The 15,980-nt window shown below is 51.9% G+C and overlaps 1 protein-coding gene across 1 annotated transcript; it reads left to right on the forward strand.

Annotated features, from left to right (window-relative positions):
* The first annotated feature begins 719 nt into the window (after positions 1 to 719).
* TFIIIB (transcription initiation factor TFIIIB) lies at positions 720 to 15,585 on the forward strand. The gene is made up of 13 exons (XM_018779401.1): positions 720 to 2,178; positions 3,219 to 3,297; positions 4,199 to 4,322; positions 5,489 to 5,669; positions 6,845 to 6,869; positions 7,402 to 7,542; positions 8,353 to 8,469; positions 9,058 to 9,522; positions 10,077 to 10,322; positions 11,749 to 12,074; positions 12,548 to 12,643; positions 13,375 to 13,444; positions 14,323 to 15,585. Exons 1-13 carry the CDS (start codon positions 1,733 to 1,735, stop codon positions 14,446 to 14,448), a joined length of 2,442 nt encoding a protein of 813 aa, XP_018638504.1. The 5' UTR covers positions 720 to 1,732; the 3' UTR covers positions 14,449 to 15,585.
* Positions 15,586 to 15,980: the final 395 nt, after the last annotated feature.

Genomic DNA, 15,980 nt, shown 5'->3' on the forward strand with positions numbered 1-15,980 from the left:
GCAGGACGAGAAACCTTCTTTGTATTGCCAAGCCTTCTCCCCGGTCGAACTTCTCCGAAAGTGGCAAGCAGAAAAACCCTCGTTTCTGTGGCGACAAAGTGACTTTTCACCGGGGTACCGACTGTGCCGCGCTACCGTAAGTCCCTCAGTCTCGTTGCGCGCTCGGCACCAAAAAAGAAAGCGGCTGGGCACTAAACAAGCACGCACTTACTTCCGAAACAAAAGCACCCTTCGACCTAGGTATCGCAGAGACGCGGCCGTTAGCTGGTGACGCTTTCCAGACAGAGGTCAAACGAAGAAAACGACAGAAGCCAGACTCCCTTTGACACATTATAGAACGAGATTCAGAGGTTTCTATAGACGACCCTTTCCTCAGGAACCTAGACTGTGAGTTGGACTAGAGGATTAGCTCTTGAAGGTCTTTGTTTAACGGCGAGAGAAAAAGCTCTTTACAGCGAGAGAAATTTCCTCAGATGCCTGTAGGGTCAGTGAGACCGTACAATACAGAATGCTTTGAAAGCTTCTTCTGGGGAGTGTAAAAACACTTGTAGTTGAACTACTGGTGTACGCTTTGAAAATCTTTATTTCTACGTTACAAGGCATTCTTTGAGAGACAGCTGCGTTGTATCGTCGTCGCATGGAACGCATGCAGTCACCCGTCTCCGATGGCGGGGAACCCTGCGTCAACCTTGGAAGCGAGAACTTGTTTTATGTCCGATAATTTCGACGCGTTTTCTTTCTCATCCACCATGCTTTGGTTTTCTAAGCGATGCCTCCCGCTTTCTCGGGTTAAAGGAATTGTAGGGATCGCTTTCTGTCTCCTCCAAGTAGCGCCGCCTATCGTTTGTTGCCTTATAAGTATTGACGTATTGACGGGTATCGAAGCCCTGGGAGTTTTCTACAAAACGTCCTTTCTTTCCATTCCTTTTCTTTTCCCACAGCGACCAACCGTCACACTGTCTCGCTTTCACCTTCTCTGCCTGCTCAAGCCATGAAAAAATGTAAATCGATCCTTCTTTCCCGCTGTGTCGGTGACTCTTGAGGACTGCAGAGCGCCTACTCTTCACTGTTCTTTAAAAGACTTTCTTCAACGAAAGAACGCTTTTTTCCCTAAAGCTGGCGTCGACAGCCTTACCCACGGTCGTTCATTTCATCCTCTTTTCTCTCCGGACTCATGCCCCATGACCGGTAGCGGCGCGGCTTCTATTTCACTTTCTACTGTGGCGGATTGCATGGCTTCACAGAAATTTGTCGCTAAGAATTCGGTGCGATTTACACAGCGGGCACAGCGTTCACTGCTTTGCACTGTTCTGTCGTATCTACCGACCCAGCAGTGTCTCTGCCAGTCCCTAAGGAAGTTCGGAGAATAGGCGAAAGTCGAGACTGGTGTGAAAACCTGGATTTCTCCTTTTTAATTCTCTTCTATGCTGGCCGCGTGGTCGAATCCATCCGCGCTTTTTACCGATACTCTCGTCTTCTTTCTAAACTTTGAACTGTGAACAACGTATTGCTGGCCACCGTTTTTCTGCAGTCCGTCACTCCAGAGACTCTGCAAGTTTTCTTTCCGTCCACGGAGCCTGCCTTCGATGGGCATGCGAATCTTCCGCTCCGTTCGCGCGTTTGACTGTTCTGGCAGTAACGCGTCTCTCTGCGCACTGGACCTGCAATCTTTGCGATAAAGAGAAGTCATTTCCGTTACTTTCGCTTCCACGTTCGCCCGCAGCGTCACTGAATGCGAGAGGTCAGACGACCTCAGAGGTTCGTTTCTGCCTCGACTTCTCGTTCTCCGCTTACTTTTCCTTCGTCGTCACCTCGTCGTGTGACACTTTGCTTCTCCTCGACGTCTGTCTTTCTTCAGCTTCGTTTCGAGCCATCGTCATCACGCTCATGCTGGTCTCCTTCTGCTCTCGTTTCTGCCGTGTTCCGCCCCGCCTTCAGTCACTCCTTTCAGGGCGCGGGTCGACCTTTCCGAGCTGCTTTTTCGGCGCTTCTTCGAGTTGATTTTTACTGCCCTCCAGAAGTTCAAAAAATGCTTTTCGGACATGCGGACTCCGGATTCCCCACGGGGGGCAGAGGGGAGGGAGAAGAAGAAGGAGGGAAAAGGAGTCAGTCGTGCCGCTCATGTGGCAGCACAGAGCTGGAGGCCAACGAGAGTCGAGGAGAAATCATTTGTTGCAGGTGATACTTCTTTCCGTCCTTCTTTCTCTCCGTCCTTCTTTCTCTCCGTCCTTCTTTCTCTCCGTCCTTCTTTCTCTCTGTCCTTCTTTCTCTCCGTCCTTCTTTCTCTCTGTCCTTCTTTCCTTATTGCTCTCCGTCTTTCTCTTTGTGGTCGTCAACCGGTCCACGCGTAGATGCGGCTCTTGAGGCTGGGGTTGCTGAATCTGTGAGTCGAAGCAGACAAGTCCAGTCGGGCGGTTTGACGTTGACTGACGCAGTGGAGAAGCAATTCGCATGTATGGCCTCCCTACCTTCCTCCTCATCTGTTTCGCTCCCTGGGTGTCTTGTCATTGTGTTTGCGTCTCTCGCCTTGTCGGGGTCGCTTTTCTCTTTCTCTTCGTCTTTTTGTCTTCGCTGCCGCCCCCCTCTTCCAGCGGTGTCGCCTTTTCCGTTTTCTCGTTTCACAAAGGATCTCTGCCGTCGTGTCGAGAGAACGTGTCTCTGAGACACGATCATCTATAAGCTCTGTTTCTGACGAGGAGATACTGCACGTTAAACTGAGGGTTCTTCAGTTCTGAAGAACCTTTGTTTTCTCCATTTTTCTCGCGTCTTTCTCGCTTCTCGTTTCTCTCTCTGGTCCACGTCGCTCGATGAGTCGCGATCCACTCGAACTGCTGGGGTGCTTCATTTCAGGTTCATTCGCAGGAGGTTGAGGGTGCTCCTTCTCGCGTTACTTTGGAAACTGTGGATAGTGCACGAATGCACTGTGTGAGGTCTGCTCGTATTGTTTCTAGAGACACTTTGTTACGTAGAATCTTGATTGTGACTAAGGTGTGAAAGGCAGGAAATAAGCGTCTCTTTGCTCGCTGCACGTGAGCATTCTTTCCCTGTGCCCTAGACAGCGAAAAGAGCAGGCGTTTCGATTCTTCTCAGTTCTTCCCTGTGGTTGCTGGGAAGCTGCGGTTGCCACCCCTGTTGGGTCGAATGCGAGTAGATCCGATCCTGTGTCAGTTTCGCTTCCAGTAACAACTTGGGTGTCGGCCTCTTCTGCGGCCCTTCAGATGCGGTACGGTGCTCGAGGATCTGACACTGGTCGACGGCCTCCAGTTCGCCGAGTCCTCCAGTGGTGGAGTGTCGATGGTAGGAGAAAAGGCGACGCCGCAGACAAACGCGCGAAGCGGCGGGACTGTTTATGCCTTCTGTGTTTTCCAGAGCCGGGGAAAGTTGTTTCGTCTCACGTTTAATGCGAGAGCTGTCCTACGCCGGCGCTGGATTCCGTTGCCCGTGCTAGAGAGAAATAGGACCACTGTGCGGCACTGGCCGATAGGCACAGTCGGATGCACTCCGAGGTCGCGAAATTTCATCTGTGTATCGTCTCCCAGTTCGACTGTTTTTGTCGTGACCTTTGGCAAAAAGGGGATTTCTAGGCTGCTCCAATCTCGGTCTGAATTACATCGCTTCTGTGAGCATGAGGAGTGTTTTGGTCGGAGAGTGACGGCTTCTCACTTTTATTCGGCTGCACGTTGCTTGCTTTATTCCACTACACACCCACTCCGAGACCGCCGTGTTGGTTGCGCTTCCCGGAACAACCAAGATACCTCTCGGGTTGCGTGTATTTCTGTGTTCAAATGCATGCAAGTGTGCGTCGCTCTTTGTGTATGGCCAGGATGTAAACGGAACTGAATGCCCACCGTAGCGTGTTTTTCTACACTGTATGCATGCTCGCAAAAAACATCGTTGCTTGCAGTTTTAGTTGATTTGGAAAGACCCAAGTGGACATCCCCATAGGTGACGAATGTAAGACGAATTATAGTTATCTGCTCCCGTCTCTCCCTGTCTTCGTTCTAGACTTTGAGAGGCTCATGTATGGCGCGAGCTTCAGAGCCGCACTCGTGGCGTGTGACAAGGGCATGCAGCCCACTGTGGCGACTTCTTCATGTCGTTGTGTGCGGAGGAAGAAGGGCGGTCACACCTTCGACTCTGCTCGCCTTTCTTTCTTGGCGGACCGTGTTGTTTTGCTGTTCTTCGACCGCTGTTTCAGGTCGGACAGTTTGTCTCGAGTTGCACTGGAGCGGGACGCGGCCTGAGAGCAGGTGTTGGTGGAGGCGGTGACAGCCGAGAACAGACTCTCCAGAGAGGATTCAACAACATTCAGTCTATCGCAGGTAAGAGTTGTCGCGCTGCTTCTCTGACACGCAGTGCCTCTCAGAACTCAAACGCGTTCCATCCCGTCTTTGTAACACAGACATTTGCTGTTCAAGCAGTGTGCGAGTGTTCGACAACTCAGCTGTCATTTGTCTGTGGACTTCGGGTCACTTCTGTCCTTCCGTGCATCCGTCAGCGAACGCATGTTGGCCGATGCGACCTTCCGCAAGTGGATGTCTGCCGTTCAGTGTGGCTGGTGGAAACTTTTGCTTCCACGATGGTTTGTGTCCACTTGCTTGTTCGGTCTCTCATTCATCCTCGCGGAAGCTAGAAATAAATGGAAAACCATCAAAACGCAGACTGCGTGTGACCGTGCTGCTGAAGAAACAGTTAGAGGCACCACCCGTGAAACACCACGTGCCGAATGCGAAACAGTGCATTCGCGTCTCTCCGTTTCTGCCGCTCTGTTTATCCCCAACAGCTAAAACGCTTTGTCTGCATATGGACATGCACTGCTGTTTTAGCGCTGAAAGCTTTAGTTCAGGGCGAGAGTTCATATTCGCGAAACGGAGTTCAATTTCGCGTGTCTCGACCGGTTTAGCCTGTCTGAATTCAGAAAGAATTCCTTTCTCTCAGATAGAGGCTTCTGCTTTCTCGTGCGGTGATGACGCTGTGACACGCGTACGCTCACTGCAGGAGACGCTCCACGGACGTTCCACTCAGGAGAGTTAGAGCTACATATCAGTCTCTCTGTGGCCGATTTCTCCTCGCCAGACAGCGGCGTTTGTTCGCTTTGGTGACACGACTTCTTCGCCCACTACCTCCTAAGCTTTTGTCGCTCTTTCGTTGTGCCTCGCGGTGCAGGGCTCTCGTGGCTGCACGTTTGCACTCCCGGGAGTCTAGAGAGTCCAGCGAGCGTCTGCTTCACCGGGCGTCGCTTCTCTTTAGACAAGCTTTTTGACTGTCGGTGTTTCGATCTGTTGGGGTCCTAGGCTGTGTTGACAGCCACGAGGTGGGATCGAGGAACTCCGGCGATTCACGGTTCGCCACATGTACGCTTAAGCTCGATAACAAGCATAGGTCGAAACACCGACGCAAAGTTCTCCAAGAGTGTACATCACCCCCGATGCGGAAGGGTGAGGTGTTTGAAACGTCATGTTCCACGACTGCGTCTTGTTCTTTTCAGAGCGCCTTCGACTTTCATCGCAGCAGCACATTTCCTCAGCTCATCGCCTCTACCTCATGGCAACTCAGAGAAACTTCACGCTCGGACGACGCTCGGTGCTCGTTGCTTCGGCTTGTCTTTACGCCATTTGTCGCCGAGAACGTACCCCGCATCTTCTGATCGATTTCTGCGACGTCCTGAGGTGAGAAAAAGAAACAAGTTTCTTGTCGACCACGTCCAGGAGTTTCCTAATACTACATCGTTCATGTCTACATGCATACGGCTTACGGGTCTCGTTCTCGCGGGAGCAGCGCGCGCACGGGGTCATTGCCCAGGTGCGAATTCTTATTTTCGTGGTGCCGCGTTCAACTTCTTTGCCAGTCAGTTTGTTCGTAGTGCCAACTCTGTAGAGAGAACGGAAAACCTTCTCTCGTTCTTCCTCAAGAACTAAAGCGACCTCCTCTTTTTTTATGCTTCTTCTCTCTCTTAGAACGCTCCACACACTTCGTGTCCTCGATTCGAGTTGAGACTGTCGTCCGTGTCGAGGAAGCAGCGACGCAGAGACGCGTTAACGCTGACACTCGCTCTATTTGAAACCAAGAACAGCCTGTGCTCTACGTAAACGAAACTGTTCCTCCGGGTCCCATGTCGACCCGTGGAGTCTTTTACCACCCTTCAGAGGGTCAAAACGCTCGAATCGCATGCGTTTTCTGTCTAGAGCCATTTGACGTCCTCGCCTTTGTCTGTTTGACAGGGGGGGAGGTCTCTTTCGATTTGTGTTTCAGCTTCTGCGCCTAGTGTGCGTTTGCCCTGAATACGAACAGTGTCCTAGGGCCTCTGGCGTCTCTGTTCGATTCGCACTGTCAAGTTCTGGATGATGGTCGCCACGCTGGGTGCAGATTCTGACAGAGTCACGGATGCGTTAGTTTTGCGAGCTCCCACTGCTCTCCATGTGATCATGAAGAACGCAGCAGAATCTCAAATATCCCGGGATGCCTTAATCGGTCTGTGTTAAGCCAGGCAGTTAGTGTGTAGCATATAAAACAGAGTCTCGACTTCTTTCTTCTTAGGGGGATGTGGTTGTTTCTCGCAGACTGCGCGGTGGCGAGAGTATCTGTGTTTCCAAGATCTGTGGTGTTGCAGTGTTCATGTCGTCTCCTATCTCGGACGGCGACCTGATCTTCTAGCTTTGCCTTCCCGAGTTTAATTCGTCAGTACTCCATGACGCGAAATGTGGCCAGTGGATCTGAGGCCGGCAAGTGAAGCAGTCTCTTTGGTGCAGACCCTAGGAAGAGCTAACCCTGTCTCTCCCGCGTGCATTCCCTCTTCTCGACGATTTATTTCTTTGCATTCATGAGGCATTCTCTGTTTCTTCAGGACAAACGTTCGCGCTCTCGGCCAGGTGAGCTGCTCTTTGCATTTTTATTTTCTTTCAATGTCTCCAAAGGCAATACTTTTTCTCTCCCTGTTTCTGCTTCTTGGTGTCTCCTTGTGTCTCGCACGTCTCGACTGCCCCGTTCCGTTTCTAAGTTCTTCAGTTTTCGTCCGCGTCCTGCAGTGTCGCCCGCTGCAGGTTCGTCTGTCTCGCCTTCGCTTTTTCTGCCCTGTTTTGAGGTGCGGTTTTACTCGAGAAGGAGGAGTGTCTTAAGGGCTGCAGTTTTCCTCGTTCCACCGAGTGGCTCTGTTTCTTCTGCCTTCTTGGATTCTTCTGTTATATCGGCGAGGTTCTGTATCTTCTGCCTGGCTGCGTTCTTCTGGCGCTTCTAAGGGTGCTCTTTCCTCTTGTGTTCTCCGTTCACACCTCCGCGACTTCGGTTCCTTCTGTCTCGTGTCTTCTCGTTCCTGCACGCTGGGTTTCTCTTTCCTTTCCTGCTTTCCGTCCACGTTTGCTGGTTCCCCTTTTCTCTGTGGTTTCCCGTCGGTGTGCTTTCTAGGTCTTCATGAAGCTGCTTCGCGTCCTCCACCTCCAAGTTCCCCACGTCGATCCGTCTCTGTTCCTCGAACGCTTCGCTTGTCAAATGCAACTTGGAGACAAGACTCACACAGTTGCGCAGACCGGAGTTCGTCTGATTCAGGTGAGTCGTTTTCATGTGCAACTCTTTGTTTCCTTATTCAAGCTGTCCGTGCTGGATGGCTGGTACGACCCATTCACCTTCACACTTCCCCATGGAGATGAGTTCTGCCGAGGACGGTCGAAACTCTTTGTTGCCACATAGAAGGAACTGTGCTTTATAACAGCTCTCAAGGATACCCTGACACAGTTTTGGTCATCTGCAGTCACTCTCCAGCAGCCAAGGATCAGGCTGGAAATGATCAGAGTGAGTGGCATGGCCGTTTCCTAGCTTGTGTGCAGACGTCGGTTCTTCAACTGAGAAGTTCTGTTCCCGGGAACGAGACTCGCGGGAGACATGAGGAAACCAGAATGAACATTTGCTTGTTTAGCGTGTGTACGCAAGCTAGTATCCGAGTATACAGGCTCGTCGGATTGTCGTTTTAGTTCTGTTGCACACACCTACCTGTGTCGGGTCACTGCGTTTTTCGTTCCGCAAGACCCAGTTCGAAACCAGTCTTCACCGCCACCAAAGAAGCAGCACTTTGTTCTGCCAGCGTCGCCTTTTTCCTAGCGGGCAGTCTCTCCCAGAAGATGCATTTGCCCTTCCCGTGTGTACTCTTCGTGAGGCCTCTTCAGGACGCGTTTCGCTCTTCTTTTCACCATCCAGCAACATGCTCCCGTGCAGAGTCGTTCGTCAAAACGTCTGCTCTGCGCCACAGCGTGTCTGCCTGGTCTTCTGCTGTCGTTGCTCCTCGTCGGTTTCGTCCTCAGTGTAGACTGGCTGATCCTCGCTTTCGTGCTGCGTTCTGCTCTTTGTAATCTCCTCTCGCAGGCAATGAACAGAGACTGGATCAGCACGGGCCGACGTCCAATGGGCCTCTGTGGAGCAGCGCTGCTGATTGCTGCGCGCTACCACAACTTCCAAATGAATGCAGAGGACATTGCACATGTAGGCGTCCATTCTCGCGTCTCCGTGTCTACGCGGTCGTGACGCTCTCTTTGTCTTTTTCACCAGTCTTCTATGTACTCTCAGATGACCTCAGAAAGCATGAAACTCACGCGCCGCGTAGCCGTTGAGGGTCGTTGAACGCGCAGTGTGTTAAGGAAGCGCATGGCTGCGTTTCGGGTGGACAGATACACCGCTGGGTGCAGACGTAGTCTTCTCGCTTGCTGCTGGAAGAACGATGAGGGTGAATCGCCTTCTGAGCTTTGGTCTTCCTCGTTATCGTTTTGTCTCCATTTCGCGCTCGTGTGCCTTTCTCCTCGAGTTGTGGCGTGCGGGGTGGGACGCTAGTGTGGAGCTCCCTTTCCACTGCTGCATCTCGCTTTCTCTGCGGTGGCAGTTGACCCTGTCCTGTGTGGACGACTGCCTTCCTTTCCAGTCGTCTCCGCGGTTTGCCTGGGCCTCGCCCTGACAATCCTGCCCTCATTCCCCTCGTTCGTTTCTTCCTGCGTCTTCCCCCCGGCCCGGCTTCCTTCCTCCCATCATCCCTCCCCGTCTCGCCTCTGGTGTTGTTTTCTTTTCCGCAATCTGCAGATTGTTCGTGTTTCAGGCCCGACAGTGAATCGACGCCTGCAGGAGTTCAAGCAGACGGCGACAGCACAGCTGGCAGTGGCCGACTTTGAGTCTACCGATCTTCTTTCCCTGCCTAGCCAAGCGCAGCCGCCGTGTCGCATAAAAGCGTACCGGCGGAAACTGAAGTTGATGCAGAAGAAAGAAGAAGAGACCCTTGCGCTCACGGACTCTCCCGCAGTTCCGGCGTTGCCGTCGACGGTGCCTGAAGAGAAGAAGGCGAGAATGCGCAGCGAGGAGGAGAGCGACGAGCCCGCAGAAGCAAACGGAGCCGAACAGGGAGAAAACGGAGAAAGCAACAGAAGAGAGACAGAGGAAGGGGAGGACGTGTCTCTCGCCACTGTCTGCGGAGACTCCGGACCGAAACGCTTCGCCGAGTTTGCCGCCGTGGGGAATTTACACCTCGACACTGAGCTCCTTTGCAAGGAGGTGAGACAGTGTGGAAGGGGGCGACCAAGAGGAAGCACAGACCAGTGCGCAATGCGGGGAACGAAAGAAGAGGTAGCGGAGGTTGACGAGGGTGACGCGACGGCGGAGACATCGGAGACAGCAAGACAGCGGTGACAGAGGAGACAACGGAGACAGAGGAAATAGAGGGGGCTAGGAAGGTGACACGCTGCACCCGCTTCAATTTAACGACAGGAAGACACTGTGACTTGAGATCGAATGCCGGATGAGGCGGGCATGGGGAGGAAGACAGAGGAAAAACGCAACTCTCCAAGTGTCGCTGATTTTCTAGAGCAGAGGTGAAATAACCTTCATGACGTAGGACATGGAAGTCCATCCCTTTTAGCTGTCTTGAGCAGTTCAGTAGGGCCGTCTTCTCTTTGCTCTCCAACGCGAAAGAGACAAGTACAGACAGCGAGAGGGTGGCAATCTGGAGTGTCGCCGAGACTCCACGCACGCGCGTCGCCGCTGACAAGGTGGCTGCATTTCTGTCGACCGACCTTGTTCTCGTCTGCGTTCTCTGTTTCCTCGGTTAGGCTCCTTCGCCAGAAGACATTCTGATGCTGGCTGGGCGCATGGCCTCTGCGCTCGATGGACGCGTGCAGAGCAATCTATCGCAGTCAACGTCTGCCTCGTGTCGAGAGGACTTTGGAACTCAGACAGACGTTTCGCTTGATGCAAGCGTTGCGGGAGAAAGCCGCGACACGCACCGCACTGCTGGAGAAAGTGGCGGAGCTGAGGAAGGACGAACTCTCTCGTTGGACGCCTCGGGAACGGGGCAGGTGAGTACCGTTGTTTTGATTACATTTTCTCTGGCCTTCTTTTGGCTGGATCACAATGGGTGTGCATCCTCTTCGTTCTAGTGCATTTCATCGTGTTGTTTTCATAACGCATAGCTGGTTTACATCTGCCGCTCTGCATTCGTTTTATCTTTCGCTTCATGAGCTATGCCCCTCAAAATAGATGTACATATCTTCTCCTCACACTTGTTCTAGGAACCCTGCAGGTATACATCCCGCGCGTACGCTCGTCCTCTAGCCTCGAATGCTGATGACAGATGCGATGTGTGTGTCCTAGTTAAGAGGATTATCGTCTTACGAGTAGACGAGCCGCTTCTCCTAGAGCGATAGCAAGTGAGCAACGTCTCCTGGGATCCAGCTTCGCTTGTGTTGCCAGAGCACTTTGAGGTGGCACAGATCTTCGTTCGTGGAAATGCACAGAGGAGAGAATCTTTGCTGGCAAGCTCTTGATACTGTAGTCGTGGGTGACGTCGTTCTTTTATTTTTAAAGAAAGGAAAGGCATACCGACTGCCGCATGAATGCGATTCACAGTCTCTCGACGGATGTTGGGTGTGTTCGCGCATCTCTTTTTGGTGACGATCGCTTTTTGACAAAGTCGGGGCGAAGCACCTTAGGACCTTCGGCAGGCCGTTGAAGGCTATCCCGTTCAAAGTAAATAGTATCTCGAGCCTCAGACTCAGCTTATTCAACAACATACACGTGTAGGTGGGCGCCTGAGTGGGTTCTGTCACCTTATTAAGACTGTGTTTTCTCTACAAGTGATTTTTTTGCAAGGGACAACGGTAGTCGCCAGAACAGAAACACGCGAGTGAAATGTGTAGTTCACTGTCCGATAACAGACGTGAGCTAATGACTCAATGTCTCGGGAAAGGTCGTTCCCTCTGTGTCATGTCAACCAAGGAAAAAATTTCGGGGACCGATGCACACCGAAACTACACTGTACTCATGGAGGTCCAGTGTCCTACCACCTGCCACGGCCTTTGAGCAGATTTTACGCTCTCTGTTGCTGAGGAAGCCCTGTGAGGGTCATTGTGGTGCTGGTGACAGGCGCAGAGAAAAGAAGCGCGCCGTTTTCGAGTGTGAAGACTTCACTTTGCTTGTCCTTCATCCTTTATTATGCTTGATGCGGCTGATGTTTCTCGCTCTTCATTCCCGTGGATATGTTACTTATCACTAGAGACGCATGCACCCTTTCTTCAGCTTTGCTGTTCGGGCGGATGTCTACTCAGCAACCTGTGGAGACACCAGAGCTATCGAAGCACGCGTTCTGTGACAAACGCATGTCCGGCCGACCCGAGTTTTCACTGGATGGTTCACGGAAATGCAACGATCTCGAAAGAAGCTTTTCGCCTTGTTTCATGCCCCGTCCCAGGTTTGCCATTGCCATGTGACATCTATGAACATCAGGCTGGCAGTGAAGACCTACCGCCTCCCAGTGGAACTCACGGCTGTCGCCTTCGCTGTTCCGACGTTCCGGCTTCTGCTTCGTCGTCTGCGTCTTCTTCTGTCTCTTCTTCTTCTGCTTCTTCTTCCATTCTCTCTGGCGTTGTTTCCAGAGCTTCTTGCGAGGACAGTGAAGAAAGCAGAAGCGTCAGAAGTGGAGGCGGCCGGTTTGGAGACACGGAGACTGTAGGGTCAACGGAGAGGGGAGAGGAGGACGACGACTCGGCCGAAGAAGAAATTCGTGCCATGTTTCTGAGTGAAAGCGAACAGCGAGCAAAGGCTCTTATCTGGTAAGAAGGGTGCAAACTAGGAAGACGCATCGGAAGACAGGGACGAGGTCAACCAAGAGGCGATCCTCATACAGAGGAGATGCCACCGTGGGTGGAATCCCAGACCGGGGGTGCTAGAGATTTCGTAAGGCAGGCACCAAGAGGCTGACGCTCGACGCTCTCAGAGTTCAAAACATAGGTAGTGGAATGGATGTCTCGGATGGCGCGAGGTGTTTCTGCTGCCATTCATAAGAGTCAGAAGACGAAGGATGCACGTGACTTTGGTTTTGAATCGACAGCTGGAAGCCAGTGATGTAGCCCCCTGCGTGCTCAAGAGTCCAACGCCAGAACAGGAATTCAGTTTCCTAATAGTCCGATGCCTCTGTGCACGGGGAAAGCGCCTGCATCGGAGAAGTCTGTGGTGTTTATCAATCGCCCAACACGAGGAAGAGAACCTCAGATTTTTCTCGCGAGAGGTCCCATTTTTTGATCAGGGACGAGCTGACGAAAGACGTGATGCCTCTCGTGCACCGACGGTTGAAGGAGAAGAAACTCCGGGAAAGGGAGATGATGCTTAATCAATCCAAGCGGTACGACGCGGCACAGCGACCCCACTGGAAGACTCCATTCGGTGCCCTTAAGTCTCTGTCCTCTCGAGAGGTGTAGTCGGACGCACCTGCCAGCGGCAAAAGAGAGCGAAAGAACCTACGGCCCTCACAAGCGCCGTGCAAGAATCTAATGGCATATATATATATATATATGTTTGTATATATATATATATATATATATATATATATATATTTGTATATATGTATACACTTGGTCCTTTGCAGAATTTTGTACGCCCACATGCACATACAGACACACATATTTATTTTCAAGAAAGTAGACGTAAATGAGTCTACATACATCTACATATATATATATATTGAAATGCAGTCATTTATCTGAATATGCAGGAACAAATTCCCGTATACGCGAGTATATAAACAGCAATAAACACGAATTAACATGCATATATTTAGATGCTTTCTGGTTATCCGAGCTTATGTCGACTTCAGCGTTGAATTCACACTGTCAGTCGAACAGTCGCGATGCCGATGTAGAAAGCAGAGACAGAATGGAACAGCTGGTGACGAGGCTGAGCAGATCTTCGTTTCCGTCACACTGCCCTACGCCTTGCTTCCTTCGCAAATATGTTGCTGTGTTTCCGTTCGGCGTACGTTCCTGCCCCGTCTGGAGACTCGTTGGTGTGGTTTGTCCCTGTGCCTGTTTTTCTAATCGCTGCATGCAGTTTGACGTTTTCTTCGGTTTCGTGCAGAAAACGACTGCAGAGCACGGGACGACGGAGTCGCTTCGGAAGCGACGCAGGAAGCGCGCCTGCTGCCTCAGTGAGTTTTTGAAAGGAAAAAAAGGAACCACGGAATTTTCAAACGGAGCGCAAAGGGATCTTTCGCTAGACTTGCCGTCCAAGGAGGGATAATTGGCAAGTTGAATCCGTCAGCAACTGATGCGGCGGTGTCTATTTGGCCAGTGTAATGTGACATCGAATTCGGAGAACGCAACAGAGCCGCACGGTGCGTCGTCTGGGCTAGAGAGGGAGACATCGAAAAATCCTGGAAGCAACGGTTCGAGTTGAGCGTACGCTCTACAAGCTTCGAGCGCCATTGACGTCACGTCTCTCTCTTTGTTCTGACTCGCGCCGATTCCGGACTGTGACTTTGACAGTGTTACGGTTCCCGACGTTAAGCAGTCTGATTGTGCGGCAGAGGACACAACGTCTTGTTTGTCGAATAACTGGGGCGGTTTCTCGTCGTTTTTCTCAGAGATCAATCACAGTCTTCTCTTTGCTTACATCACGTGTGAACGTTCCTGGATCGTGGCAGTACGTAGTTGAGTGCCGACAGTTCCGGAGCTGACACGCATTTTGAGAATTAGGAAAACGACGAGGGCCGCACACCCTGCAGACGAAGAAGAGTGTAGAGATGGGGTACTGTCCATCTGCTCTCTTCTCTTCTGCAGCGGCATTAGCGAACTCTCTTGGTATCGTTCGACGCGTGCGGCGCGCACAACGGAGATGAAAGAAACCGGAACTTTCCGGGGGGGGGGGGGAAGGAGGGTAATTCACGGTTGCTCTAAGCCGGAGAACGGTTGGACGGACATGCGTGAACAGCAGGGTCCCGGTGATACGCGCGCGTGTGAATAAGGGTGGCGTTTCGACTGAAGAGAAGTTATTTGGCAGTATTCGTCTGTCGATGTCTTTGCTCAGGCGGCAGAGTCAGTCCGGCTGGCTCTTCAGATGAGCAGCAGAAGCATCGTGGGGAAAATCAACGATGACGCACTGAACAGCCTCTTCGGTCCTGTACGAAGAGTCACTGAGCAAAACGGGAACTAGAAGAGTAGCAGACTCTGTGACGAGCGAAGACCGCTTCAGGTTTCAAGTCAAGCCAGTCACGGAGCGTGAGACAAGCCTACAAACACAGAAGCTTCACAGGCGACGGAGAGCCATGCGTTAAGAGCTCGAGAAAGGTCAAACGATATGAATGTCTTCGTGTTTTGATGACGCAGCTCCCTCGAAAAGGAAGGGTTACCTAGTCCGACACACTGGTCGTCCCGTCTCGCTCTTGTTTGAAGCTGCTGTGGTCGTTTGTGCGGTTATTGTTTAAGCAGGACAGATAGCTCTTTTGTTGGTCCCGCGCGACTGAGTGTGGAATTTCCGTTTTCCTTCCTTTGTTGTTTGAAGTTCGTTTATCGCGGGCTAGGAACCGTTGCACAGCGTGGCGCGTGTCTCTTTTTTCTCTTTTCCCTGAGTTTCTCTTTTTCCTTGTCTTTCGCTTCTCTCTTTACTTTCGCCTCTTTTTATCGTTTTGCCTCCCCTTTCTGGATGGCGGATTCACCGCCGGCCGCCCTCGCGACTCCCAAGGCTGTGTGCCTGCTGCTTGTCGAAGGGCCTCGACGAACAAATGCTTTTCTTCTGCTTTATCTCTTTTTAACGTGGACAGAAACGCAGCTGCAGTCCACACTCAGCGCCTGTGGCGTTTCGAGTTCCCTCGACCGTTTTTTTACACCTTCGTTTGAGACAGCCATGTGAACGCAGGGGCGTGGGAGCCACTTAGGAATCGCCGACGCACTGTCCTGCGAGGCCTCAGCAATTTGACTAGCTGGATGCTGCTCTCCTCTGTCTCGTCCGTTTCGCGATGCTTTACTCTGTTGATTTCTTTCTCTCCCTGTCGCTGTCTTTTACTCCGTTGCTCCGTCCCTGTCTTTCACAGAGTCGAGTTCTGCGTCGCGGTCTCCCTGTCTCTCCTTCCCTCGCTCTCTGCAGCTTCTTCAACTAATCCTCTATCTCCCGGTCTCGTCGGCGTCCTTTCTGAGCGTGTTTTCACTTTGCAGTTTCTTCACCTGTCTACAGGATTGCTTTCGCCCTTTGCTCAGTAGTTCGCAAATGCGTTTGAAGGAATACAGGGGGCAGCAGTGGTCTGCTCAACACAGAGTGTACAACCGGAAAGAAACAGCGAGTGAACACTCGCACTTTCGGCAATTCTCTATTCAGGGGAAAGCGAGCCAACCCAAATTTAGATGCAGTAATAGCAGTCGGTCTGCCGCACGGCAACAGAGCAGGTCTTCCTGCCCTGAGCACTCTGCCTGTCATGTGTTGATATCCCGGTGCGCGTTCTGCCCGCCGTCTCCCCGGGAAAGCCAAAAGTGACTTTTAAAAGCAGTGTGGCATTCTCAAAGTAAAAAAATAGGGCAAGCTTGACCGTGAGAGCGTCAGTGAAATACTGTGTTCCGACACTGGCTCTAGTCCCTTCGAGCACTGCTTCAAGACTCAAACGGTTCCCACCTTGCGTGTCTTCTGTGCAATCGTGCACACGACAGGGCCGCATGCAAGGGAGAAGCACACTCAGTGCAGGCTACGTTCTTTGC

The sequence above is a fragment of the Toxoplasma gondii genome, chromosome Ib, assembly GCF_000006565.2.
Source record: "Toxoplasma gondii ME49 chromosome Ib, whole genome shotgun sequence".
Classification (NCBI taxonomy): domain Eukaryota; phylum Apicomplexa; class Conoidasida; order Eucoccidiorida; family Sarcocystidae; genus Toxoplasma; species Toxoplasma gondii.

Coding starts and splice junctions, on each gene's coding strand:
- TFIIIB (XM_018779401.1), top strand. CDS start 1,733: ATGCGAGAGGTCAGACGACCTCAGAGGTTCGTTTCTGCCTCGACTTCT. Junction 3,298..4,198: donor CCAGTGGTGGAGTGTCGATG/GTAGGAGAAAAG, acceptor CCGCTGTTTCAG/GTCGGACAGTTTGTCTCGAG. Junction 7,543..8,352: donor CCGGAGTTCGTCTGATTCAG/GTGAGTCGTTTT, acceptor CTCCTCTCGCAG/GCAATGAACAGAGACTGGAT.